General features: G+C 43.0%; 1 protein-coding gene across 1 annotated transcript in view; it reads right to left on the minus strand.

Annotated features, from left to right (window-relative positions):
- EFNB2 (ephrin B2) overlaps positions 1-21,580 on the minus strand; it is a 44,472-nt gene extending 22,892 nt beyond the window's left edge. The window contains exon 1 of the mRNA XM_027674728.1: positions 20,418-21,580. Coding sequence (XP_027530529.1) covers positions 20,418-20,545 — 128 coding nt within the window. The 5' untranslated portion in view covers positions 20,546-21,580. The remainder of the gene's footprint in view (positions 1-20,417) is intronic.
- Positions 21,581-26,213: the final 4,633 nt, after the last annotated feature.

A 26,213-nucleotide genomic window follows, 5' to 3' on the forward strand; every position in this document is an offset into this window, starting at 1 on the left:
TAGTATTGATTAATCCACAAAATGAGGAGCTTTGTTCTCACAAAGACAAAAGCCACAGCAAGTTTGTTTCTCTCTCCATTAAGATATATGTGTTCCAATTAAGGCCAAAAAGCGCATGTTTTAGAACGACAGCCAACAACACAACGTACTCGAATGCACAGACCTAAAAGACTGACTTTCTTTCCTCTTTCTCCTGCCTGCCAGCCTGTTCCAAAGATCTTCCTTAATGGAAAATCGGCCTGAAAAACCGACCGAAACAATTGCTGCCTAATGAACACCCTTCTCCAAGTGCTAGTATTTAAACAACACACGTAGTAAATCCAGCTTATTCACAGCCAGCCTTTCCTGGAAAGTTTAAATTAAGAGCGTTAAGACCCACACAGAACAAAGCTGTAGGCGTCAGTCAGTGACCTCCAGCCTCTGGCTTGGCGAAAGAAGCCACCAGCAGTAGTGGTGGGGGAGAACTTACTAAATTAAAGGATGATGCAACGCCCCCCCAAATTTTGCTTGCTCCTATACAATTCAAGTTTATGATCTGTGCTAATTGAGCAGGATTATTTTCACTCACAAAGCCTGTGTAAGAATTATATTTGTTATGAAGCAGCACGTAGCAGGACAAAGACATGTAATTACAGATTTAGGGAACTAGAACAATGGAATGTTATGGCAAGAAAAGCGACTGTTGATGTATAAATTACTGCACTCTTTTGTGCCGTGCAGTGTAATTTCCAGACTGCAGAAACTGGGCTTGGCCACGGCTGCTCAAAATGAGATTGAAGTGGAGATGGGGTAAAGCTGTGCTTCCTCCCCCTCCAGTTTTCAGACATGCCAAAGGAATGCAGTGACTACCACTTCCTGAAAGCTGAAATGGCAAAACAAGTGGGAAGGTGGAAATGCATCTTCAGAGTTAGAGGCCTAAAGAAGGACGACCAGATGTAGGTGTAGATCTGGCACTAAGGGACTTGGTTAGTGGTGAACACAGCAGTGCTGGGTTAACAGTTGGATTTGATGATCTTACAGGCCTATTCCAACCTAAATGATTGGTTCTGTGATTCTATGACTGAGGGAAAGGCCAGTTCTGCAGGGATACCAAGGAAAGGTGGGTAGGAAGATCCCAGTCTGCAAACATTCCCAAGGGAGCAGCACGTATCCTGATTCCGGCTCTCCTCGGGGATCAACTCTGACCAGGCGAAGGCCAAGGACAGAGCTTCTGAGCGAATCTCCATCATCTGTGTCTGACTTTACCACCTTGTCTGACTACAGCCCCATTTTAACTTTGCTCCTGTGCAGCAGTGTTGTACATTAGGAAGATGTCAATTACGTGCGCCAGGACAAAGGAGGGTCACTGTATGATCCCACTGCTGAAAATATTTCTTCTTGCCAGCAATTCTTCTTCATGTAATTGGAATGTTTAATATGAAACACATGAGATTTCAGAGGACTGCATCTTTGCTTTTAAATTAATTAATTTAGGTTTCCATACATAACAAATATGAAATTTGTAAGGTTAGATAAATGCACTTGTTTTTCATTATCAATAATATGACCCAAAAGCTCCTCTGAAAAACAAAAAACGCTGATTCCAATTTTAGACTTTGTGTATATACGCGAAACAGCCACAGTACACATATTCCATGCAAACTCTGAGCACAAACAGGATGAGTTGAGAAACAGCATGCCAGGCAATCTTCAGAAACAGCTACAGGAGAGAAAGCACACTTGTGAGCCTTGGCTAAGTAGGCAGGAATTGCCCCATAAAAGGTAGAGGACAGAAGTACCCCCAACAGAAAACTAAAACTACATTTTACAAGAGCTTTAAACCAATGCACTCGTTAGACTTTATGGCAGGGGAATATTCTTGCTATGACTGAAATCTGCACAGTTTTAGAACTAAACTCAGTAAGTCTCCTTTCACTTGAGTGTCTGAACTTGCAGGATCTAACGCTGATAGGATTAGGGAAGAAAAAAGGTTGAAAATGCAAGGATTGCATTGAGAACTTGAAATTTCTTCCACAGTTTGTAGTTTTGATCGTGACCTTTGCGAGAGAGATATTTGTCAAATTTACTTTCCTTATTCTCTTACAACAACAAAGCACATGCATGGAGATAATGAAAAAGTTTCACCCTACGTATTTCAGTTCGACCAGAAAACTTACAGTGGCTCATTAGTAGTAGACATGATTATTATCCCTGTATCCCTATATACTTTTGCTACTGTAGTTTTTCTAAAGACTTTAAGTAAATAATTCGCTGGGTACCGAGAATTTTCTGAAGCTATTTATGAAATGTCAGGAGGATTAAGACTACCGTTTTATGATCCTATTTTTGAAGACCTTCTATCTGAAAAATAAAAGAAAGGACAACATACATTCAGCATTAGTAGAGGTTACAAAACTTTTAGGATTAATCCTGAAACTTTATTTTCACAAGTGTTCCTGTAGCCTTAACTATTCTGGAGTAGCATCAACACTGATGAAATGTTTCCAGGATGGTAACTATAAAAATTAAGTTAATGAAATGGCTTAAAAAGTCTGATCAGAATGTGCCTTCAACTAATTAAAAAGCTTTTTTCCCATCAAAACAGAAATATAATTAAGATGGAGCAAGAGGTTTACAGAATCTTGTGAGTGATCCTGAGGAGGCTCTGTTGCTCCAGTGGTAGCTTGGGACAGTGGCATGCTCTCCGAGCAATCGGGATAGCAACAGTACTGGAACCACTGCTGTCTAAAAAAAGCTAACTTTCTAACTTTCTGAGTTTCAGCTCTAAATATTATTTACTGGGAAACTTACATACCAATATAGGCCCCTGTACCCCACCAGAAACTTAGGAGAGAAGCTTAGCGAGCTTCCCAACTCATTTCTGTCAGCACTCAGATATAGTAAGACTCTTAGAGCATTTGAAAAATCCTGCTCACAATAAATAATCCTGGTGCTTGCTGTGAGAAAGCACAGACAAGTATATTAAGTACCATATAAGCTGTACAATGAAATTCATGCGCTTTCTGTCTGGCACTTTTGGATACAGATGGCATTTTTACTGTCAGCCCTAAACTGGTGTATTCTGGGCGACATTTGACATCTGTGAAAAGCCCATGGATGTGAATCCCTCCCACATGTCCAACTAAACATGTAGCTTATCAAGTTATATCAACCTGCAGAGTTCCAAACATTTTTTGAAATAATTGTATTTGACCAAAAAGTCACATGACACACAAACAGAAAACAGGAACAGAGTATCTTGTTCCCCACTCACACCAGTGCTTCAATGATTTTATCTACCACATTTATTTTAAGGCCCAGCAACAGTTCCTGGCACTAACGTACCCTTTATTGGTCAAAGTCCTCAAGAAGTTAAATTTGATTGTAAAATTTTATAAAAACATAAAACGTATATTTTGCACAGTTTCCAACTAATTTCTTAAGAACCTAGTTACTGTTTAGAGAAACTTAGCACATTCAAGCATACTAAATTACAAAGGAATCTTGCTTAATGATAACCACTCAAACCTGCCTAATCTCATAACAGCAAATTCTCAAAAAAAAAAGAACTTAACCTACCCATACTCTTATTCACTGAGAGTATTCTATCATTTCTTACTATACAGTCATTTATGAAATTGTAAAATTATCAACAGATAAAATTCTTAGAGAAATAAATTCTTAACAGTTTTTGTTAATCGGTATTGACTGATGTAACCAAGTGTTTTGTCAGGCTTTTTCCAACTTGCAAAACTACACACACAGACAGATATATGTACACATACTATAAATATAGATATGCACACTTAGCTTTAATGGTATTCCGGTAATTGTAAAATAAACACGATTTTAGAACGCGTGTTACTACTTGTTGCAAGTCTTGTATATTTAACTTCTGTGCTTTAATAACTTACCTGAACTAATTGGTGTAGGCAGTTAGCTTTAAATTAATGTCACAAAAATAACCCTAAAAATGTGAACAATCAAGACACTTCTTAAAATGCAGCCTGAAACCTACTGTTGGGGAATCCTACCCACCTAACTTTATGAAGTTTAACTACCAGCCTGACTATAAAGTTATTCTTTGAAAAGTTTTATTAAGGAAATTTCATTAATATTAATAACACTATGTTAGTCCGTTACTTGTAAAACTGCAAACTGAAACAGAATACAGAATGACATTCCACATACAAGTCCTTACTGTTTAAAAAGAATGGTTACTAAATAGTATATGTATTCATCTCCTGACTGTTGAGAAAATAACTACATTCATATTTTGAATATCACTTTGTCCACAGGAGAAATATTTAAGCAAGGAAAAAGTCCTAACCAGCTTGATGCAAACCAAATAAAAGCTTCAGGAAAAGGCTAATGATTCCAGTAAAGTAGCAGTGGGCTAATTATGATGAAAATCAGTTTACTGATTCCCAAAAACATTGAACTGAATCAAATTCAGGAACATAGATCAAAGCTCTCTGTAAGAGTCCTTTGCTCTATACAAAGCTTTCACATTAGTTTCTATCATACTCAACATCATATACAAAGATATGCCATGTGGATATAATGTATACACCCAGCTGTAAACGTGAAACGCCTTTTTAGCAGAAGCAGTGATTTTATTGGACTCATCTCACTCCAATTTAAATGGATTAAGTGAACATGAGTTCAATGAGAAGAGGATCATTAACTGCTGTGGACAGACAGAAAAACAAGCTTCATCAAAACAAGATTAATATGGAGTCTCAAAATGGGTATGTAATTTTGTGAAAAAGAAAGGCACTATACTTACGTGAAGTCTCTGCAAGAAAAAATACCATGGAGTGACACAGCAAGATGACAGACTGGCTTTATTCACAGACTAGCAAACAAAACTTTGAAAGCAAAAAGAAGTACAGCATTTCATATTATTAAAATTTTTTAAAGTGAGTTATGGAAGCTACTTTTCTTTGCTAGTGCAGTCTTATTAAATCATTTTAATACTATAGTGAAGTTTTACAGAACATGCTCAACAGGGATGTTTTTGAATTTAAATGAAATTTAAGACGTTTAATCTGCTGACCTTTATTTATATGTAACATTTTTCCACACAGTTAATGAAACTATTAATGTAAGGAATAGTTACTAGCATTAATGGGACTTGCAGGCTAGAAACTAAATGGAATTCAAACAGATAAATAGGCAAATATATTCACGCTCATTCCTTAAGATCTTTAATGGCAAGTACCACATTATAAAAAGCCAGACTATAAAATAACGTAAGACAAGTTGGTAAAACTGCAGCTCTTGTATTTCTCACTTCTACTGTAAGGGAAGAATGCTCCCCTGCAATAAAACCTGCAGTAAGACCACAAATGCTTTGAAACAGTCCCCTGAAACCGCAGCTGATCTCCATTCTGGGGCTTGGGGTACCTCCTTCTTCTCGCCCTTCCTCACCTCTGAAGGAGCCCATATTCTCTCAGACTACCTGGGGCAAATATCTGCAATGCACTGAAATTTTATTTTGTTTTAATCTCAGTTCTGGACAGAAAATGGCAGTGGTGCCACCATTTCATGTGTCCTAAGTAGCCATGCAAATAGGCACTGTTCTTGGTGCATTTTCCTAAACCTATTCTTACTGAAATTGGTTGCAAAATTTCTATCGACTTCAGTAGGGCAAAACAATGCAATATGTTTGCAACTGAAATCTTAATAACCTACACAAGAATGATTCTGTAGCATTATTATGCTTTCTCAAATTTTTTGGTGGACAGGGAATTAGAAACATATAAAAATTTTAGCCCATTTATCTATCCATTCATCGTACTGCCTTTAGCAAAATAGTAGAGGAAGGCATTTAAAATACAACAGGTGATTTCTAACAGTTGTAAAAGAAGGATGGCCTGACAGTGCATACACTTCTCCCCAAAGAAAACATTTTTTTGTGTGGACCTGCAGGATTTGAGAGTCAAATTGTACCATCATATCACACACAGTTCTGATGAGTCATGAGCTTCCTCCAACAAATAACTCTTAAGAGTAGTACTGTTGCAAAGGTACACTATTTTGCCCCACTCAGCTTAGAATGGTCACAAGTCTAAAGGTGTCTTGCATTTGAGAGAGCACAAAATCTGCAGGCAACACATGATATTTGGCAAGAACCATACCCCTTTCATCGTTCATATATATGGAAGGTCACCTGCAACATGGTACCAAACACATTTTATTGGAGACACTCAAAGAGAAAAGGTGGTTCCTTAAAAGGTGTGATGTTCAAGGTTACAGATGTGATCTTATTCTGTAGAAAAAGTAAATAAGCCAAAGGAGTTGCCGCAGACTCAGCGCTATCTCAATCCTGGGTTCCAGAAGAGGTAGGTGACTTTACAATCCCTGTTCAGGGAATCATGTCATCTCAGGGTGAGATCATGGCATCTTGGAGTAACCACAGATACAGGGGCACCAGGAGCCCTCCCTTCCCCAGCCCACCCCACTGGGCAGAGGCAGCACACTGCGTTCAGCCACCCAGTGTGCAGAAGGGTTTTACTGTTAAGACAGTGTATCTGTTTCAACCAGGCGTCATCTCCACCTGTGAGAGATGGTTTAGTTTTGCTGGAAAACTGCTCTTTCCCTCGCTGCTTTGGCTCTCCCTTGCAGAACAAAGCAAAAAACCCACTTACACAACTCAAACCTTCAGACCAACTTGTGTTTTACCCCTCCACCCCCAACAGAAAACCAGAGTGCAAAAACAAATGTCTGTTTTTCTTCCCATAGAAGTTAAGCATGTTTTCCCTGCTTTTAAAGAAACTTCTGAGAGCAAACATCTGTCTTTTCCTGTACAATGTGGTTTTTGCACAAGAACGTACAACCTGGCTCAGAATATTTACCACAAGGGTAAGGCTTGAATGTTGAAAAGATGTACAATCCAATTTTTTACTAAAGTTAAGGAATTTTTTTTAAAAAATATAGATTTTATATTCAATTTTCATACATGACCTCCACATAAGGCACTATTAATAGCAATTAAGTTTCTGTATTATGTGCAGAAGGCAATTACTGCTCTACTAAAAGTACTTAAAGCACTAGAGATTTCTGATCCATTTACTAAATCAATTCCTGTTACCACAAAAGAACCACTAATGTGCTTCAGGACAGTCTTCTAACTAAGAACAAAAAAAAAAAAGAACGATGGATATGACCAGTGTTCTATTTTAAAGTGTGTTATATTAACATTTCATCAGCATTTACAGAAATATGAACCTCACAGCAGTGCTGGACTTACTCAGCTGCACCAAACAGGGAATCATTGCTCACTTGCTCTGATACAGAAGTATGGAAACACACAGGCACATTCTCCTTTTTATTTCATTTCAGCAGAAACGTGCTTTCTACGTGGAGTTTAAAAACTGCAAGTGGCTGCAGTGGAGAATAGCAGCCAGTCTGTATAAATGGCTTATTCTGAGGAATTTCTGAAAGAAAAAGCACTCAGTAGGTGCATTATAATTAGTTGCTCTTTCTAGTTACCTCTTGACAAATGATGCATGCGGGTCTGGATGAGTGCCCAACTCTTGACCCATGCCACCACTACACACTTTAGTACTTCAAGCAGAAACCCCTAGCCTCAGCATTCTTTTCATTTTACTTTTTCCAGAAACGTGGCACTAGTAGCGCATAACATGAGAATAAGCCATGATTAACAAAGATGGAATTCTTTCAAAAGTGTTTCATATAGCTATGTACTAAATATATCTGAGGGGAGCTTCCTGCCTTTGATTCCTTACAAATATATAGCATGTTTCAGAACTCTATTAAAGGACAGAAGTACACAGAAATACACAGGGCAAGCATTATTCCCACAACACTTAAAGATACGCTTTGGCAACATTTGTAAGCCTTTCAAACAGAAAATATTCATGTGATCATTATTTTAATACAGGAGATTCTAAACCTACTGAGAAAAGCAACTTTTGACACAAAAAACACCCATAAAAATAAACATTTTTTTTTTGGATAGCACTTTACTGCCCCCTTTTGCACTCTAACATTAGAACAGGTTTCCACACGAACACACATCTGAGAAACACTGTGAAGATGTGGGGTAAAACGACAGGGCATCATGTTTAGTTATCAGTCTTTGGGGACATCTTCCACTTGCCTACACTGCAAACAAATGAAACATCTAGTTTTGATTGCCCTTAATCTTCCATGGAAGAGATCAGTAATGGATGGTTTAAATTACTGTCTTCCATTGTAATCTGCATGTATATGGGCAAATGGAAAAGAGGGGGATATTGCTCATTAACACTAGTTGTCTCTATAGCATAATTTTCTAAAGTAAAGATCATCTGCAACTTAAATTTGGTTTATTCATCTAGATGACAAAGGGCTTTCCAGTCTGAGGTCATTCATGTGTTAGCAATGCCTGAACTGAAAGGATGGGTGTATCCTTCAGAAGAAAACTTCACAAACTGGCAGGCAAGAATATTTTCATGAAAGGTGAAGACAAGAAGCCTAGACATTCAAATACCCTGCAAGCCTACAGGCATAAACCAGTTCTGCAACTTCACACTGCAATTACAGTCAGTATGGAATCGATGTATGTCTTGTGTCCACATAGATCTGCAAAAGGTAATAAATCTATAGTCTAGTGGCCAGCTATTTACAAAATACTAATTCATTGTGACAGAGCCAGAAGGGGACCCATCCTGTCCCAACCCTCAGCTTCCATTGACAAAGTCCATGTGCTGCTGTGTACGCTTATATTTAAACTTAATCCATTTTCCTCTGTCATCCTACAATTACAGTACAAGTCACAATAATATTAAATTTCACTGCCTACAGCATTGCACAATTGAACCATTACTGTAATGAAAACTGACTCCCTTTGATATTAACACTGGTGTTTTCTCTTATTTGCTAGCTATGAAATACAGGAAAAGACCAATGTTGTTTTAATTAAAGAATTGTTGTTCAAAATATGCTACTGGGAATATTAAAGTAGTTCTTTGCTCTCGCGGCAAAGATAATCAGGTATTTCTATGGTTTGAATTTTGGGTAAAAAATAAAAAAGAAAGTAAAATAAAAAAAATCTGTGCCATGAATTTAGCGCAACACAAAACCACTGCTCTACTGGACTTGTGCACACAGAGGCAGGGTGTGCCAAAACCAAGAGAGACAGCACTAAAGAAATTAAAGAAATGCAGAGCAGTAGTTAGCATGGAACACAAAGTCAAACTAAACCATGTGTGTTTCTTCCACAAGTCACTTAAGTCTTAGCTTTTAGAAAGCTAACAGCGAGCAGCTGGCACTTGCCAAAGAACTACTTTTCAAAAAGTGCAAACCAGATTGTTCTATTGCTGTGCTATTCTGTGCTCTTCTCCACCATTCTTGTTAGAAAAACAAATGTCTTATGTCAGCCACAATGTAAGAATGCCAACCAAAGTTTTCAGTCCTCCTTCTCTTAACTACAGGTTGTTCGCACCTGTACAGTCTTGTTTCAGGACATGCTCCAAGCTAAGTCTATAAAAGAGGGCAGGGACTGTCTTTTAGTTGATGAGACATTAATGATCAGTGATTATATCTCAAATTCAAAGAAAAAGTCTCATCTGCTTGGCAGTCTTTAGAAAATATATTATTGCATTCCATTTGCCTGCATAAGTAAACATTGGAAGTAGAAGTTGTTAACTCACTAGTTTCAGGAAAAGTTATGCCAAATCAATAATGGCCTTGTATAAAAGTTTGTATAACAAATCTATTTTGGCATACCATTGTTATGCCGAGGAGCAAATGACCTTGAGCAAAAACCCAGTGTGAGATCTGCAATCAGTCTGCACTTGTTTCTCGCATCAAACCAAAGATTCAGCCACTTGCAAGCATGAAGATCCTACACTCTTACATTGTGTACCAACTTCACCCAAGTTTGACTGACTTGCAGAAGCAGCATAAACTGGGTGGCCGCAGCCACCTTCAAGGCAGTAGCAATATCTGACCTACCAAGAATCAGCTTTTGGCCCACTGCAGGTCTGAGCCTCTCAAATGAAGTTACACTGACACTGGATTAGTTAAAAAAAAATCTGTAAACACCCAGAAGGGCATTGCACACATGACTGACAGCCCTGCCCCAAAAGAAGAGTCCATCAGAGGGGTTCAGCAGAAAGCTGGAGACAACAAAAGATCCAGACACTCAAGTTTTAACCCATTGCCCTGCACCCATGAGACAGTGACATTTCATTCAGGCTCTATCGCCAAGGAGGCTAAGCCTGTGCACCCCTTGCACATCGGGTTCTCTCTCAGGGGAAAACAGGGGATCTTGGGAACAGCGGGGTCATCCTCAGTGATCAGTTGTAGGGGAAATGTGCTGCTGGCAATACACCAAACGGTGAGCAAAAAAAGCACAGAAAACTCAGTTCCAGCAGAGCTATCAGTGCAGCCAGACTCCAGAGGCATAGCTTATGTACTCGCTCAAGCTCCCAGCTGGCACAAGGGATCACCACTGGTACTGACTACTGGTAAGCTACACATCTCTTTCCAAATGCAGACATGGCTGTAGCTTCTGACACAATTTTCTGATATTTAAAAAAGAGCAATGAAGCTTCAGAGAGACCTGTATTTGTCCAAGCCCAAAAAACTCTTCACTTTGGCCTTGGTTCAAGACAGCTCAAGCTCAAATTCATCCCGCTTCAGCAAAAATACTCAGCATTCAGAACATGCTTGACATGAATTTTTCTGAATAAGAACAGTTTCCCAAGTCAGGCCCTAGGAGCACAATGCAGTCCTGCTTGCCTTGGTTTCACACAAAGATCCACAAAATGGAAAAGACTACAATAAGCTAAAAATTTAAGAAGAATCGGCTTTCGGTTTTCTTCAAAAAGTGCCTAAAATCTGTCTGATAGAAAGAACAATGATTACCATTAAAAATTATCTTTTAAAATATTTTTCATGCAGACTAGTAATCTTGTCTGCCAATGTGACTTTCTCTGTTCAGCTAATCTATATAGCTCAGAAATACCCTGGAAAAAGAAACACCCCAAAAACCTGAAGGTCAAGTGTTCTGCAGTGATTAAGCTAGACTGCTTCTGAACTAAACTTAAATTAATTAAACATGAAGATAGCAACTGAAGTGTGGACAGATAATGCTACGGGACTGCAAATCCTCAAAAGGACTCAAGATGTTCCCAACTCCAAATTTACACTTTTATCCAGTCAGGTATAGAAACCAACTGCTGCTCAGGCAGTAGGTAAGCAGATGGCAAGCACCAAGCAAAAATGAAACTGCGAAATGATGCACCACCCGAAGAGTCAGAAGAAGCGCAGTTATGTGTGCTTCTACCAGTGCTCACTGCATAGGTTCCTTAAACAAACTGCTTCAAACTTGCAGAACATCAAAAGCCAGATGGGTCTTCCTGAATGAATCCACAGGCAAGGAGCCAGGATTCCCGTTTGCTGCAGAAATAGGCCTGGACTTGATTTGAGTCTTCTTAGCTCTGACAGGCTGAAGTTTGGCAGAACTCCCAATCCAAAATAAAATTGCATTCAAGTGAGACTGGGCTTTAACTAACAATAATAATAATAAAATTTCAAATTCCTCTTTTTAGCTTTAAAATGCACTTCCCTTTACAGTGCAGTGTTCGCCTTTCCCACTGCTGTTCTCTAGTTTGGGTACGTAAGTGAATGCACAATTCGGAAAAAAGCTAACAAACAGTGAGAAGCAATTTGCAGCATCACAGATTTTTCAGCCTAACATTATCATTCCACCATCTAACCTATCCTCCTGTGTAAGACAAGCCAAATAATTTCTCATTTTCCATTGACACATGTAAAACTTTATTATGCTTTAAAGTGTACAAAGCTCTGATCCTACTAAATAAAGTTTCATAAATCTTATTTTAGCCATCAAACACGAGACATTTAAAAAGAACACTATAGGTAGGAAACCCATCTTATAATTATGTATATGCCATACACCAGGAATGATTCACCTAGCAACATAATCCTCTACCAGCCTTTATCGCTTTTGGCTTGGAACTTATGTTTAAAACCAGAAGAAAGCATAGACTATTACATCAAAGTTTAAATCAGCTGCACTATAATTATCATGCTGATACCGCAATAAACACTGGGTGTTGGCTGGCCAGGATTGCCAAAAAAGATAGAGGTCCTGCCCTTATTTGCTGTCTCTGACAACGTATATAATCACATCAAAGCAAAGTTCTGTGCATCACAGTTAACAGGAAAAAAAAAAAATCTGGATGTTCTCTTTCCTAGACTAAAATGATAGATTTTGTTCATTAAAAGAAAATTTAAATTTTGCCTATAATGGAAAAACAATTATAATGCAAAGCCCTCGCAGGCTTACAAGACTTGCAGTACTCATTGAAATCACAGGAGGTATTTTCATGGAGTTGAATAGGAGCTAGACAGAAGCTTTGAACATGTTTATCTACTTGAAACTACAAATACAAAATACTAAATGAGGTTTTCGTATATGAAATTTAAAATTACCTATTGTAATTCTGTATTTAAGTGTACTCAAAGACTTCTGAAAACCAGGCTAAGATTAAACATGATTTTACAAGGACAGAAATGGTAACCAAAAAACCCCCAGATAATTCAAAATTACAATGAAGACCCTTTAAGTTTAGGAAATTTCTGCGTGTATGCTTTACTGTTTCAGGTCTTAAGATCTATCTGGGGGCGGAGGAGCATTACCAAACTGTTTTTTATTCTGCCATTTTGTTTTCATACTAGGCTTTCAGAAACATATTGAGCTCAACGTACTTCTTTTCTCAAAGCCTCTCCACTGTTCTGTGGGGGTTTTTTTTTCCCTTCTAGGGAACAGGAGTGCAAAACCTCTGTGTTTTAAAGACATCTTCGAGTTTATGTCAGTGAAAACTCCTTCAGGGGAGGGGAACCTGGAGGGGAAGGACTCAGTGTGTGCGCTAGGAGAGGTGGGGTGCGCTGCCCAAGATGCTCTCCATAGAGGATTCCCCACTTCTCCCGGCCAAACCTGTCGTGCCCTATCTGGGACATTTCTGAAATGTGACATGACAGGCAGGTTCGAAAGCTAAACGTTGGATAATGGTGAGCAAACAAAGGACAGCGGTTTTTGCATTATTTCTTTAATTACTTTAACCCTCGTTCGAACAGAAAGCATAAGGCCAGAGTAATTCAGCTTCTCTCTTTGTCATTTGCCTGCCATAAATATGCACCAGTCTGCATTTGAAAAGCTGAAGGAGGCCGCAAGCTTGCTGGACATTTATCATGCTCTGTTCCCTGTTAACAAGCAAATACTTTAGTTGAATGGCCCATTAGCAATCATTGTCAAATGCAGAATGCAAGGTGCTTGGATGTGACCGGCCTGTAAATTAGATGAGGGTGCCCCTGAGCTTTGGAGAATTTCAGCAAATGAATTGAATCTTTTGATATAGATTTGTGAAGGTTAAGTTGCAAGACAGGAAACCTATCTGAGCACTTCAGGCCCCCTGGATTCTGCCAATCTGTCTGGCTCCCTATATGCACTTGTTTATTTTTCATTTGTTAAATCACATCAGCATCAGCAGCTAGACATCGGGGTCTGGAGTTCCCTTTTCAGTCAGAATTGTGAAGGTTTCAGCATACCATCGGGTAGAATAAGAACGATAAATTCAAGCATGTCATTAACATCTTTATATAAAAAAACACGAAAAAAACCACCAAATTAAAACAAAAAAAAACCCAACCCACTTTAAAAGTGTCCCAGCCACTGCCAAACAAACAGCATGAATTCCATTTTGCCAAGCTCATCCCAGGCTCACTCCCACTAAAGAAAGACACAACTGTTATTGTAGGCTTCGGTGTTTTTTCCTCTTGTGTCTAGACTGTGCCTAACAAATGCTGAGTGCTTTCTTTCCCCCCTTAGCAGACGAATGAGCAGGCAATAAAGTAGGTATAGTAGGTATTTCTCATTTGAATCGTACCGCTGATTTGCAATGTAGTGCTGACTTTGAGGGTGTTCAGGGTTGTCAGCTGGGTAGAAAAGCAGGCATTAACTATTTAGAAAGCTCTTTAAAAGAAAAAGCAAGAAAAAACAAATCCAAATAGCTACACTAGGAGAGGTATTTTACTACCTTTACAGCTGCAGATTGCTTAAAATAAATAACAAAACATAGCTGAATTGTCAGCAGACTGAACTCAAGGGGCCGACAGCAAACTCATCCCAGTGACTGTAAACTGAGGGGGGGGGGAGGGAAGAGGCAGATGCTTATCTCATTCATTTCTAGATTTCAGCCTGCCTTTCGAAAATAAACACCACCTAGAGACTAAGCCAGATCCATTTGGTTATCTACAGCCTGACTGGTAAATAAGAATGGATGCTGTTTTGTTTGTGGTGGTTTTGTTTTGTGTTTTTTTTTTCTTTTATATTTCTGCAGGACGGGAAACACAAGAGATTCTCTGAAGTATCACCTGGCCAAGGCACAGACAATGCAGCATGTTTATCTTTGCTGCTCCCACGAAGGGTGAGATGGAGACCACAGACTGAAACACAGCTGAAATCAAAAGGTCTTTGTTTTCTTTCCAGATAACCCCAATCCTACCTATCCCCTCTGCTGTCTATGCCTTGCCAGCATGCTACTGCCCGGAAGCCCTAATAGATTTAAGGCAACAAACCCCAAGCGCAGCCAATTCTTCAGAAAGGCTGCTGCTAGGGCAGGAGTTAAAAAGGAAAATCTTCCACACCTCACAATTGCAGCCATCTCAAGTTTTAATCGGCCCCCATCTCGGCAAAAAGGAGTAAATGAAATCTATCTTTACCATATTATACACCACCAATGAGCAAGAACTGAGCAGCTTTTCTTTACCGCATCAACCACCCCAAGCTACAAGTAGGCCTTTCATACTTCCTAATCCCGGCCCCCAAGTTTTGTGCAGTTCTCACATAATACCTTACAGCCCGGAGCAAGGCCCTTAGTTTATAACACCCCTTTCAGAGACGTGTCATTTCTAACATCAAGCTAATCTATATGTTGCCATGGCACCACCCTTTATCTGCCTTTACATCTTATGAACTGCATGGATTTACCACATTATTTTTATCTGAAAGACAGAAAATGGTGGTTTTATTGCCATACAATCAGATTACTGCTGCTAGTTTCTCTATGCCTTTTTACCATACTTCAATCAAAAGGGATCAGTTTCTTTATACTCTGCCCTTGATTTACATTACATCTGTAAAGACCTAGTCTGGGTTGTAATCCCCTTATTAACTATGACCAGGGTTGATTTGCCTAAAAATAAAAGCAAATTGTGTCAGACCTTTTCACTTTGTTTTTGATTCGGAACTACAAAATGGATTACTAAAGAAATCTTCAGAGTTCACACGGCTGGTATAGTACTGAATTTAAAATGAGAATTAAACAAGTTAAACATGGGAGCTGTGTCAACGGTTTACATTTACCATCATGGGAGAAAGGCTGAACTGCATTTGTCTTTGTGTTCTCTGGCTTTAAAGAGACAATGAAGCCACAGGAGTTTTTTCCAAGCTCTTCTAACACTGTCTATTTGCTATCCTCCCTTCCTCTGCTTTTTCATGCAACTCCCCCATAAACTCTTCTCCCTCCCTGCTCCCTCCCAACCTACCCAAAAAAACCTCCCCTCCCCCAAGACAACAGTGTGCTGGTTAAAAGTCTATATTCAGTGGCACTGAGTATTTTAATCAAAATATTTCAAGCAGTTTAACATTCCTATGTAAGTTTCCACAACGCCTCACAAAGAATGAGCTCATAAGGAAATCCATGTAGATGTATGATAAATGACCAGAAAAACAGGTTTCTTTATGTCAGCAGCCAAGGCAGACAGACATTAGGCAAACATGAATAACATTTTAATCACTATTTTTTCTCAGAAGAACACTTTCTTCTCATTTGCAACAAGCAATTTCAAGTACTGCAGGTTTGCACTGACACATGAAGACCAAATCCTAAAAAAAAAAAAAAAAAGTCCCCAAAGCAGGCCTGCCTGTGGCTGCTGCTCAGGGCCGAAAGGCCTGTCTTTGCCAGCGTGTCACAGCAGTCATCTCAGCTCCTCTGTTGCTGACTTCCCATGAGGGGAACCTTGGCCGAAAATTTGAGATGATCCAGAGTGTCACACCTCGAGCAATGTGATCTCCTCACAATAAAACAGGGAAGAGAAAAAAATGGGGGAAAAAAAGGAGGGAGGGCGGCATTCTTGTGTGTGGGAAGAGGGAGAACTTAAGTGATTTTAGCATGACTTTTAGTCACTGCCTCTCCAAAAGCAATTACTGCATTAAACAAAGTGAAATAACGTAGCACAGCTTACAGATAATATGCTTTAAGATAATTACTATAAATAATATAGCAATTATACTGCATATAAAAAAGGCTGGAGAAAACAATGCGCTAAAGAAATCAGCCTTCAGTTTATTCTGAATTAATTTTGCTAATTCACTTGTGCTTCAGAGACCTGGCTACAAATGCCAGAGATATCAAATGAACTGGAAGCCACCACTCAGCTCCTTCTCTTAGCATGCCAAGTGTCAATAGCTATGTTTTGGGTACAATTTAGGAGCATGTGTTTAAATCATTTAATCTTCCACTCCTGTTTCTTCAGCTTGAAGCTGTAATTGCTGAGGTTAGAAAGTGCGGTCCCACAGCACAGGAGTCCCAAATAAATTCTTGTCTAGCTGTGAGGCTCCCAAACATGTTGTGAGATATCGTTTTAGCAAGCTCTTTGTGCTCTGGCTGGCTAGCCCGGTCCTGTGAAACAAGGGCTGTGCATTACCTACAGTTTATCATCCTGACAAAATGTGAGGAATGTGGATGTGAAAGCACTAACAATTCCACCCCTGGTGCTTTCTCCCTTTTTTCTCTCTGTATTAAAACCGACAAGATTAACCCAAATGCAAACTGCAGAGCATAGTTCAAGGGGCTATTCAATCCGTAGTGAATGTGCATTTGTTTACCTACAAAAATAAGAATTTTAGACACAATGAAAAGCAGACTAGTCTATATGCTACTGAATAGAACATTTAACAGGGTCATCAATTGTAGTTTATTTTATCAGTTTCTGACATGTTAGCATTCATTCAGAGGCGGGCTGTGAAACATCCCATATATAACTGGTTATCAGAGGGAGAGAAAAACAGCTATATAACCTAACTTAATCAGTGTCAAAGGCACCACTTGTGAGGATAACCTTCCACACGCCTTAAGAAGAACCGCCCTGCTCGCCGGCCTATAGCACGCAGGGAATAATGACACTTAGACATAAGCGATGCTTTTTTGAATGAGATTCCTGTACTGCTTCACAAAAAGGCACCCCATAACACTACATGCGGCCCTGCGTATCAAAGGCAGTGCTGAGCCCTTGTGAGGTGAAACTGAGGTAACTCGTGCTATCTGCATACGTTGTTTGTCTTGGCAGAAACAACACAGACAGAAAGTCCCCCCTTAAAAAGTGGTAACAGGAGTTAAAGCTACAGAGTATTTTTTCCTCAGTCTTTTCAGGATCAGGAGATCCAAAGTTCTTCAGATGGTAAGTCTGTAAAGTCTACCAAGACCATCTGCAACAATGATGTTTAACCTCTCAAGTAATAAAGTCACAGGTATAATTATTATATGGAGGTCACTTCAACCTCGTGATTTGGCCAAGGCAATAAAATAGATCTCTAAAAAGAAGGGGGGGAACAAGGGAGGGAGCTCTGTGTTCAAATAGCTACCGCATGCTCTCCATCCCAGCCACCTGCTAGAAATTATAACCTCTAGACTTCAGTGCAAAACCAATTTAGTTTATACATTCACCTTAACATAAAATTTATTATTTCGTACTATATATTAACCTGACTAACAACTTCTGCCAGCATTTAATTGCCTACCTGTTCAGCAGATTTATGTGTTGAGGCTTTCAATAGAGTTAAATGCACTGCTTCCCTGAATAAATTAAACAGCACCAAAGATAGTTATTATTTCAAACCTAGAAAGGAGCTTTATTATTATACCATGCCAAGATCTATTCAGCAGCTTTGCTTCTCAACCAAACATGCAGCTTGAATCCAGAGTGAGGACAATCTCATCTAAGGAGAAATTATTCAGTATCCTTCAGGCAAACAACTATGAGAAGAATTAGTAAGAAATCCTGCTCTGAGAAGTGGAGCTGCCTTACCGGCAGCAATATCAGGAATGCATTTGTAAGCCTCCTCAAACTCCAGGCCTCCAAGTGGCCTATAAATCACTAGCCCCAGCAATTGAAAAGACTAATTTTAATAGTGTACTTCTTCACTGTGGTGATTAAGCCTCAATGAATCACTCAAGAAAATTCAATTACATCAGCAACACAACCTATTTTTAAGCGTGCATTTAAGTTGAAAAAGTAATTAGATATTATCATTAGATCTGCCATTAACAACATTCAAACCTTTTTTGTAATCAAACAGTTTAGAATTAACTAAATGGAAACACAAATCGTGTTTGATAAAGGAAGCATATCCCCAGGCTCTGTAAGATGGGTTGAATTCAGCTGCCCGGATACTTTCGTTTCACTGATGGCTAATAAAAGCGATCAAGGTAAGTTAAAAAAAGCGAAAGCACGTTGGGGCTGGTGGAGGAGAGCTCAGAGCAGCCGGCTCTTCTGCTTTGGAAGAGTGACCTCTGTAGGCATAAACCCAGCGAGGGCTGGGATGCAAAAGCCTTCCTTCCCTTTCCTCCAAGGCCGAGCCAAGGCTGTTTTCCACCAGCACAGCAGGCCCACTCCTGCCATGTAACCCCGGCTCGCAGCCTTTGCCTTTCGAGAGCCTAAAGAGCCTTATAAAGCCCGCTTTATAACCGGCCAGGCAGCTTTATTCTCTGATGTGATGCCGTGTCTTTCTTCAGTCAAAGAAAGGCTTTAGCTATGTAGCATCATGCAAGTGCTGAGCCAGTGACTGGAGCTAAAGTTTATTTTAACAGGCTTCCCAACTGGTGCATATATAAAATGAGCATTTGTCAATTAATGTTACAAATAAAGACACCGAATTGAGCAGTCCACAGCGTTCCTGGTGTTTTTTAAGAAATATCAGAAAAACTACTCGGTAAAGAAGTCTTACAGAAATATAGCAACTATTCACACTACTAAAAAAAAAATACATGCAGAAATCTGTAGCGATTTTTTTCCTTCAGTGAAAACAACAGGAGATAATGATGCCTGTAAGGCAAGGCTGCTTGATAAACTTGAGATGCTACTTCCAATTCAAACTTTGAAATCTTCAACAAACTCCTGGAGATCCTGCCACCTACGCAGAATTAATCCTCGATCCAGGAAATACTCCATTCATTCTTGTCTCATCACCACCTAACACTTCCTGTACAAAGTCCCCTGGGAAAACAAGATGTGTACTCACTGAACTTATTGGGAACTTCTAAATTCAATTAACCCAGTGCATATGGTTTGATTTTAAATATCTATAATTGAAGATAGAGCATGCGTTTAAAGAAATTATTTTAACCCACTTCTGGTGTTGCATCACTGGTTTAAAACTCCCTCAACGCATTACAGACTATTTCTTCTTACTGTGATTTCTGTTTTCTAAACTAGTGGTTTTAATCACAAAAGTTCATAAGATCTCACAACCGTACAGAGCCAACTTCCACTTTGTATGTCAAAAATTCAAGGGGACAAAAGAGTAGCAGAATTAGCTTTTCATTACTACCTCAGACTTCTTTTTACAAGGACGGCCCACTTTCCAGAAGTTCCTCTTTCCAATAGCAATAATTTTGTATGTTTAAGTAAAGAGGATTTTTTTTAAAGGATACGCTTCTATTTTAAGAGTGCGCTTTAATAGTGAAGTCCTGGGAACGCATGTACATTTTTGCCTGGCTTTGTTAATGAAGAATGACACTAAATGGTTGTGTGATGGGTAATGCTTAGTTCATTACTCACTGACATGTGCCTTGATACCATCAACTCCACAATCAAATTTAGCCCTGTTATAAGCAGATGTAACTTCGCTGGAGTCAATGGGATGAGTTTGCATCTGCAGACGGAGAAGTTGAAGAGTATCACCTTTTCCTGGCAGCCCAGGGCGGGCAGCCCGGCTCCTCTGGCCTCTGCCGCTGCTCTAGCCCGGGCGAGCCCGGACCCCGCCCGCAGGTCTCAGCCTGCTACCGCCGCCCCACTCTCCATCCCGCTCCCGGTCCGCTGCCCCCTCCCGTCGTGGCCAGCCCCCCTTCCCGGGGCCCTCCTGCCGGGGACAAGGGGCGACGGGGCGCTGCGCCGCCACACCGAACCCCCACCCTGGGGAGGGCCGGATGCTGCTGCCAGCCCTGGCCAGAGTCCCCTGCAGCCGCCGCTCATCGCTGCTGCACCCACCCCGTCCCCGCGTCTCCAGGCAGCCGCGGCCAGTCTGCAGCACTGTCCAGTCCCTCCCCCGCACACGGCCGCGGAGGACAGCGCCGGCCCCCGGGGAGACGGCGGACGGGAGCGGGATGGAAACTTACTTGGGGTTGGAGGAATTCCAATATATGGGGTCCAAAACGATGGACCGCGCCAGTGCAGTTCTGCATAAAACCATCACGGCTCCCCAGCAGTACTTCCAGGCGGAGGCATCTCGCCTCCGCGCTGCCATGGTCGCAGGCGGCACCGAGTCTCTCCCCAGAGCCTCGCCAACTCCGCCGTGCGCCTTCCCCCGCACCTGAGCAGCAACAGTAGGGCGGGTGCCCGGTATCCCAACAGCTGGGACGATTAATAGGGAATAATAATAATAAAATAAAAAAAAACACAAGCTAAGAGTCGACGATGTACTTGGTGAGAGCTGCAAGCAGATCTACTGAGTCATGTATGCCACTCGCATGTAGCAATATCTCCTGCGAGGTAAGATCCAAGCTACCTCCGAAGTAACAGCAATAACAAAAAAATGCAAACGCCTCAGTTCTTCCTCTTACAGGGGGTCTCCCGGCTGCCTTGGAAGATGCCACTCAAACTGCCAACTCCCATTTGAATCCAGAGCGCCATACGCGTTCACAGTGTCTTAAGGCTCGCGTGAAAAGGAATAGGGAATTAAAAAAAAACCAGGGTAAAACAAACGGTGGTAGGAGAAATAAAGGGGTGAGGGAAAAGGACACAGCTTCGGCGGGAGGCTCCTCCTGCGTGTCTCTCACTGCTCCCCGCAGTTTACAATCCGCAGGACACTAGCCCGGGCTGTTTCGGGGAGCTCGGAAACACCCACGAGTCAATAAATCCACTCCGAGTCAGCTCCCCCGATCCCAGAGAGGCGCATCCACAGGGCTCCGGCTTCCCCGGGGAGCAGCACTGCTGTCCTTGTCGCCGGCAAAGACCACGGAGCGTTGTAAGGAACGAAAGAGGAACAGATAACAGTAAATAAAAAAAAAAAAAATAAAATGGGCGGCGGGGGGGGTCGCAGCGTCAAATCGTCCCTCTCCCCCGTTGCGCGATCTGCAGTGCGCGCCGCGGCGGCCGACCGACTGAGGACGAGGATCGTCGAGCGCGGGACTTGTGCCGCCACGCAGCCCCACCGCGGAGGAGAAGGCAGGGAGCGAGAGGAGAGGAGCGGCGCCAGCCACGGCCGTTCCCACCGCGGCGCCTCCAACCCGCGATGTCGCCGCTCCGCTCCGCTGCTGCTGCCACCCCTGCCGCCGCGGCGAGTTCCCGGCGCAGAAGCGGGGCCGGCGGCGGCGCGCCGCCGTAGCCATATAAGCGCGGCCCCGCCGCCCCGCCGCCGCCGCTCATAGGGCCGCCGCCGGGCCGCCGCGCTGGTTGGGCGCCGCGCCTGTCACTTACCGCGGCGGCGGCGGGCGGGGCCGCGCCGGGCCCGGCTGAGCGGGGCCGCCAGGTAACACCCCCTGGCCCCGCCACGCCGCGCCGCGGGCGGCCGGCGTGACCGGGGAGCCCACTTGCTCTTAGTCATGCCGGGGTGGTGCGGGACGGACGGCGGGCCCACGCGGTGCGAAGTCGGGGGAGGGAGGGAAGGAATTAAATAAGCATTAAAAACCAGTCTTTGCTAAAACTGTTCCTCCAGTACAGTGCGGTTTACAGAGCGGGGAGCAGCGGCAAGGCCAGGGAGTACGGGGCTCCCCCGCACCCCGCCCGCCGGTGCGGGCGCAGCGCCCCGGGGGAGCGCGGCTGCCGGCGCTGCGCGGGGAAGTACCGGGCCGTGTCCCCGTTGGCGCGGAGCTCCCCCCGCAACTTTCTGCGAGTTCCCTGCCGGGGAGGAGGGCAGGGGGTGCTCCGGCGCTCGGTCCCCACTGGCCCTTCCCCTGGTTTCTGGGAATTTCCAAAGTTTGTCTGGTTGCGCGACAATTAGCCACGGGCCGTCACTAAATAAAAAGGAGTCGGACACGCGGAGCCCCTCAAAGGGATGCGGAGCGGCGGGCAATGCCGGGCTCTGGGGCCGGGTGCGGGTTCCCTCGCCTTTCCCTGGCGATCCCTCAGCACTTCTTTCCTCCCCTCCAGAGCTCGGCGGGGAAGGGTTCGGACCCAGTTCTTCGCGTATCCCAACGGCACGACACCTGGCCCTTTTATTTCATTCTATCATTAATTTCTGGCCAGAGCGAGTTACCTGCGAGCAGCGCGGGAGATGCTTCCCCTGCGGCCCCGCAGGTCCCCCGAGGGGTGCGGAGGGCGCCGGGGGGTCACAGCGGCCCCCGCGGGTGCTCCCTACGCCGCGCTCGGAGCCCGACGCGCGGCGGCTCCCGCGGCTCTTCCACGGGACCACAGCTCCCACTAGCGGCCAGCCGCTGCCCTCCGCGGGGGGAGTGGTGCCCCCGGCTGTGCCCCTCCGCTGCTCCCCCGCGTCCTGCCCGGCCTGCCGCCTACGCCGTTCCCCCGCACAAGTCGCCGTGTAAGGTGAAACGGGGCGGTGGTACGGCGGCACCGGGCTGGGCAGGCAGCACACGCGAGGGGTCCGCAACAAGGGCTGTACCGAGGCTAAACACGGGTTGTGTAATGTAATAGTCGCTCCTGTGAAATTAAGGGAGTTACCGAATTTCTTCCAGCGGTGATTTCTTGCCAAAATAGTATCTGCAGAAAGGATTAAAAGTTAAATCCCAGGAAATTACGACGTTATTTCTGTTATTATCTTACCTTTTAGTCGAGGCACCCAAAAAACATGCTACCAAAGACCTTAATAAAGAGACAATTTCGCATAATTTTATTCCCGAAAAAATACGGGCATTCACCTAAAAATCGGCTTCGTGGTGGTGCTTGTCCGGCTTTTAGACGAACGCTAAGAAGCTCTTATAAGGAAAACAACTGGCACTGTAATTTCTTTCTCGGATCAATTTTGGAAGCCAATGTTCTCTTTCCACCTCTTTAACTAAACCAGTGTTTCAGCCTGGCAGAGCCCGCTCCTCTCGCTCGCAACAGAGGGGAAAGAAATTTGAGGCGCGCTCGAAGCCCCATAGATTTTGTTGTGTTTGGTAGTTCTCTAATGAAATCTGCCACCTAAGGAAACAAGGAAATCAGTTTGCTTTTCACACAAAACATCGAATACGTTTTAAGTAAACTGCTTAATTAAATTTAATTTGCAGTGACGAAGGAATTGCAGATCCGGTAACGCAATTTGGTGGAAAAGGATCTGATTCCCGGGACGGAAACTTAGCGCTCAAGTGGAGACAGAGCTTGGGTATCTATGCACTACAAGGGGCATCAAAGGAGAGCTTCGCCAGTGAGGGGAGGAAAATACTTAATTATTAAACTTTTAAACAAATGTGTGGTGTGTTGCCGGTCGTGAGACTATGTAAACACGGAGCCCGATAAATGCTTCCAGCAACAGAGACGTGTAAAATAGGTCTACCTCAGTTTTGTGATACTGCTGGGTTTGTTTGTTTAGATGTAAAAGGTTAGGAGCGGTGTTTTGTATAAGCTGTGAGTAAACTGTGACCTCTGACTCTCCGTATCCTTGCTTTAAGTAAACCAGAGGAAATGAAGAGCCCTGGTATTGTCTGAAAATATCCTCCAGTATCTAAATATATCACACGACGCCTGTTGTCCAGCGGCTAATCATTTTACGCAAATACAGCTGTTTTACTCTACCGTCCAGCATCCTACCGATGCACACTCTAAGTGTATAAAAAACTGCGTTAATAAAATCACTTTTGAGTAAGAACTAAGAGAAAAACGACACTTCATCTCCGAGATAACCTAAGCATCAAAGATTAAGACATCCAAAGAAATGGGGGCTCAGTAGCTACTCCGCCCAGGTCACCCTTTTTGGCCGAGGGACCGGTCCCTGCGGCTGGGGTCGGGCCAGGGGGCCCTTTCAGCGCCGCGGAGGTACTTAGGGGTGAGAGCAGGGCCGGGCCGTACCGAGACGGACCAGGAGGCGGGGGGCGGCCCGGAGCGGGCGGTGCTCGGAGGGGCCGCGGCGGCGCGAAGTCCCCGGGCAGCCGCGCTGCGACCGCGCTTCCTGCCTGATTCCCGAACCCTCCGCCCGCTGCATCGGTCTCCAACATTCCCGTCTCGCCTCCGAGAAGCAGCAGGGATCGCCTCGGACACGGGGGAAACGTGAGAGTAGAGGTTGGGAACGGGGGTCTTAAAGCAAAAAAGATGACAAATGTTCGGAAGTTAGAAATCGGCTTCGGCCGCGTCTTCTCTGAGGGCTATTTCAGGAGGAGGTTCCGGCAGACATTTCGGGTTTCGCAGGGAACGGGGTTTCCTGACATACGAATTCGCAGGGGACAGGCTGCTAGGGGAAATCCTGCCGCGGCCGTAGGAACGGCACCGCGGTTCCTCGGCGCCCGGGCGGTCCGGCTCGGCGGGAGAGGATGGACACACAAATGGACAGACGGATGGATGGATGAGTACGGCCAGCGAGCAGGTGAGACCCACCTATCCCTTTCCTTCACTGAAAAACTGGGACACTCTCGTTTGGATCGCTTAAATTTCCTGTACCTCAGCCAGGCTTAAAACAAAAAATCGCGTTTATCGCTGAATAACCCTTTTCGCCTTGTTTTAGATAGTGATGTGGGCAATAATTACATAGACATTTGCTCTGGTCCTACGAAATCCGTAATAAAAGGCAGCTAATTTGAATGGGATCAGGATTGGGCCCACAATCCCTGATTCTCTTTTAAACATCAGTCTAAACATCGGCAATGAGAATATATGGGACATGAATCTTTTTATTAAGTGGAAAAGCTCACCATCATCAATCATTACTTAAAAATGTACCAATTTTAAGTCGAAAATACATAACTCAATGGATACAATTACTGCTACATTTAATAAAGAGAAATGTCATAACTGATGCTTACTGGCTTAAATGGATTCTTTATCATTTGTCCAAAGGGCAAGTGTGCCACATACTTGAAACAGCTCTTAATATATCATTCACACCACAACAATGCATTTTCTGCACTTATGGTAAATACACATCTAGATGTTAATTTGCCTTCTCCAGGTCTATTTTATAACTGCAATTTTGGTTAACCATAGGTTCTTAGATAATGAGCTTGGCTCCTCCTAAATACAACCAATAGAATTCAAGCAGCCTTATAAAAATCAGAAACTAAGTTTGTACACCCTAACCATGCATTTTAATTGTTTGACTTATTTTTATACCAATTCTCAGTACCACTCTGAGAAAACAAAAATATTTACATTATTTTGCGGTTTGTGATATGAGTGGTAGGAACCTGGGATCAAGCTTCCACACACCCATCCCTTTATTATAAAAGGGGGTTCATGTCCTGTTGAGCAGAGCTGACGCTGAATCAGCATAACCCTTGATTCGAAGAGTCAGTCCAGGGAGAATGGTCGGAAGCATGAGGTTGCTCCGTACAGAAACATCAAGAGGCTCAGCACTCTTCAGCGGGCTAACAAAAGGGTGGGATAGGGAGATGGAGATAACCCTGAAATGCATGTTTGGTGGCACCAGCATGAGAATGGAATAGAGACACATGAAAGTCATGGTTCAACTCCAGCCAGACTAGCCTGTCAGTCCGAAACCATACCAAACCAGGCACTTCAACCATATCCTCCTGCCTTGGAATGAGCCTTAGGCACACTGGCAGCTCCACAGTTCTCTTCTGAAATCAATCCCCTCTGTAACACAGCCTGGAAGGTGTTTATTAACTTAAATTTCCCCTGCACTTGCACCGAGACCCTGCAATGACAGAGCTAAGATCCCAAATGCTCTGAAAATGTTTAATGAGACACTGCATGCAGTTTAAAGTGAATAACTAACACCTCCATATTTGGTGTACGTCCAAAAAATGGCACACGTTAATGGCATCACAAAGAGGGGATTACCAGCTTCAGGTCAGCAAGGGAAATAG

The sequence above is a fragment of the Neopelma chrysocephalum genome, unplaced genomic scaffold (assembly GCF_003984885.1).
Source record: "Neopelma chrysocephalum unplaced genomic scaffold, ASM398488v2 Primary Assembly neopelma1_25, whole genome shotgun sequence".
Lineage (NCBI taxonomy): Eukaryota > Metazoa > Chordata > Aves > Passeriformes > Pipridae > Neopelma > Neopelma chrysocephalum.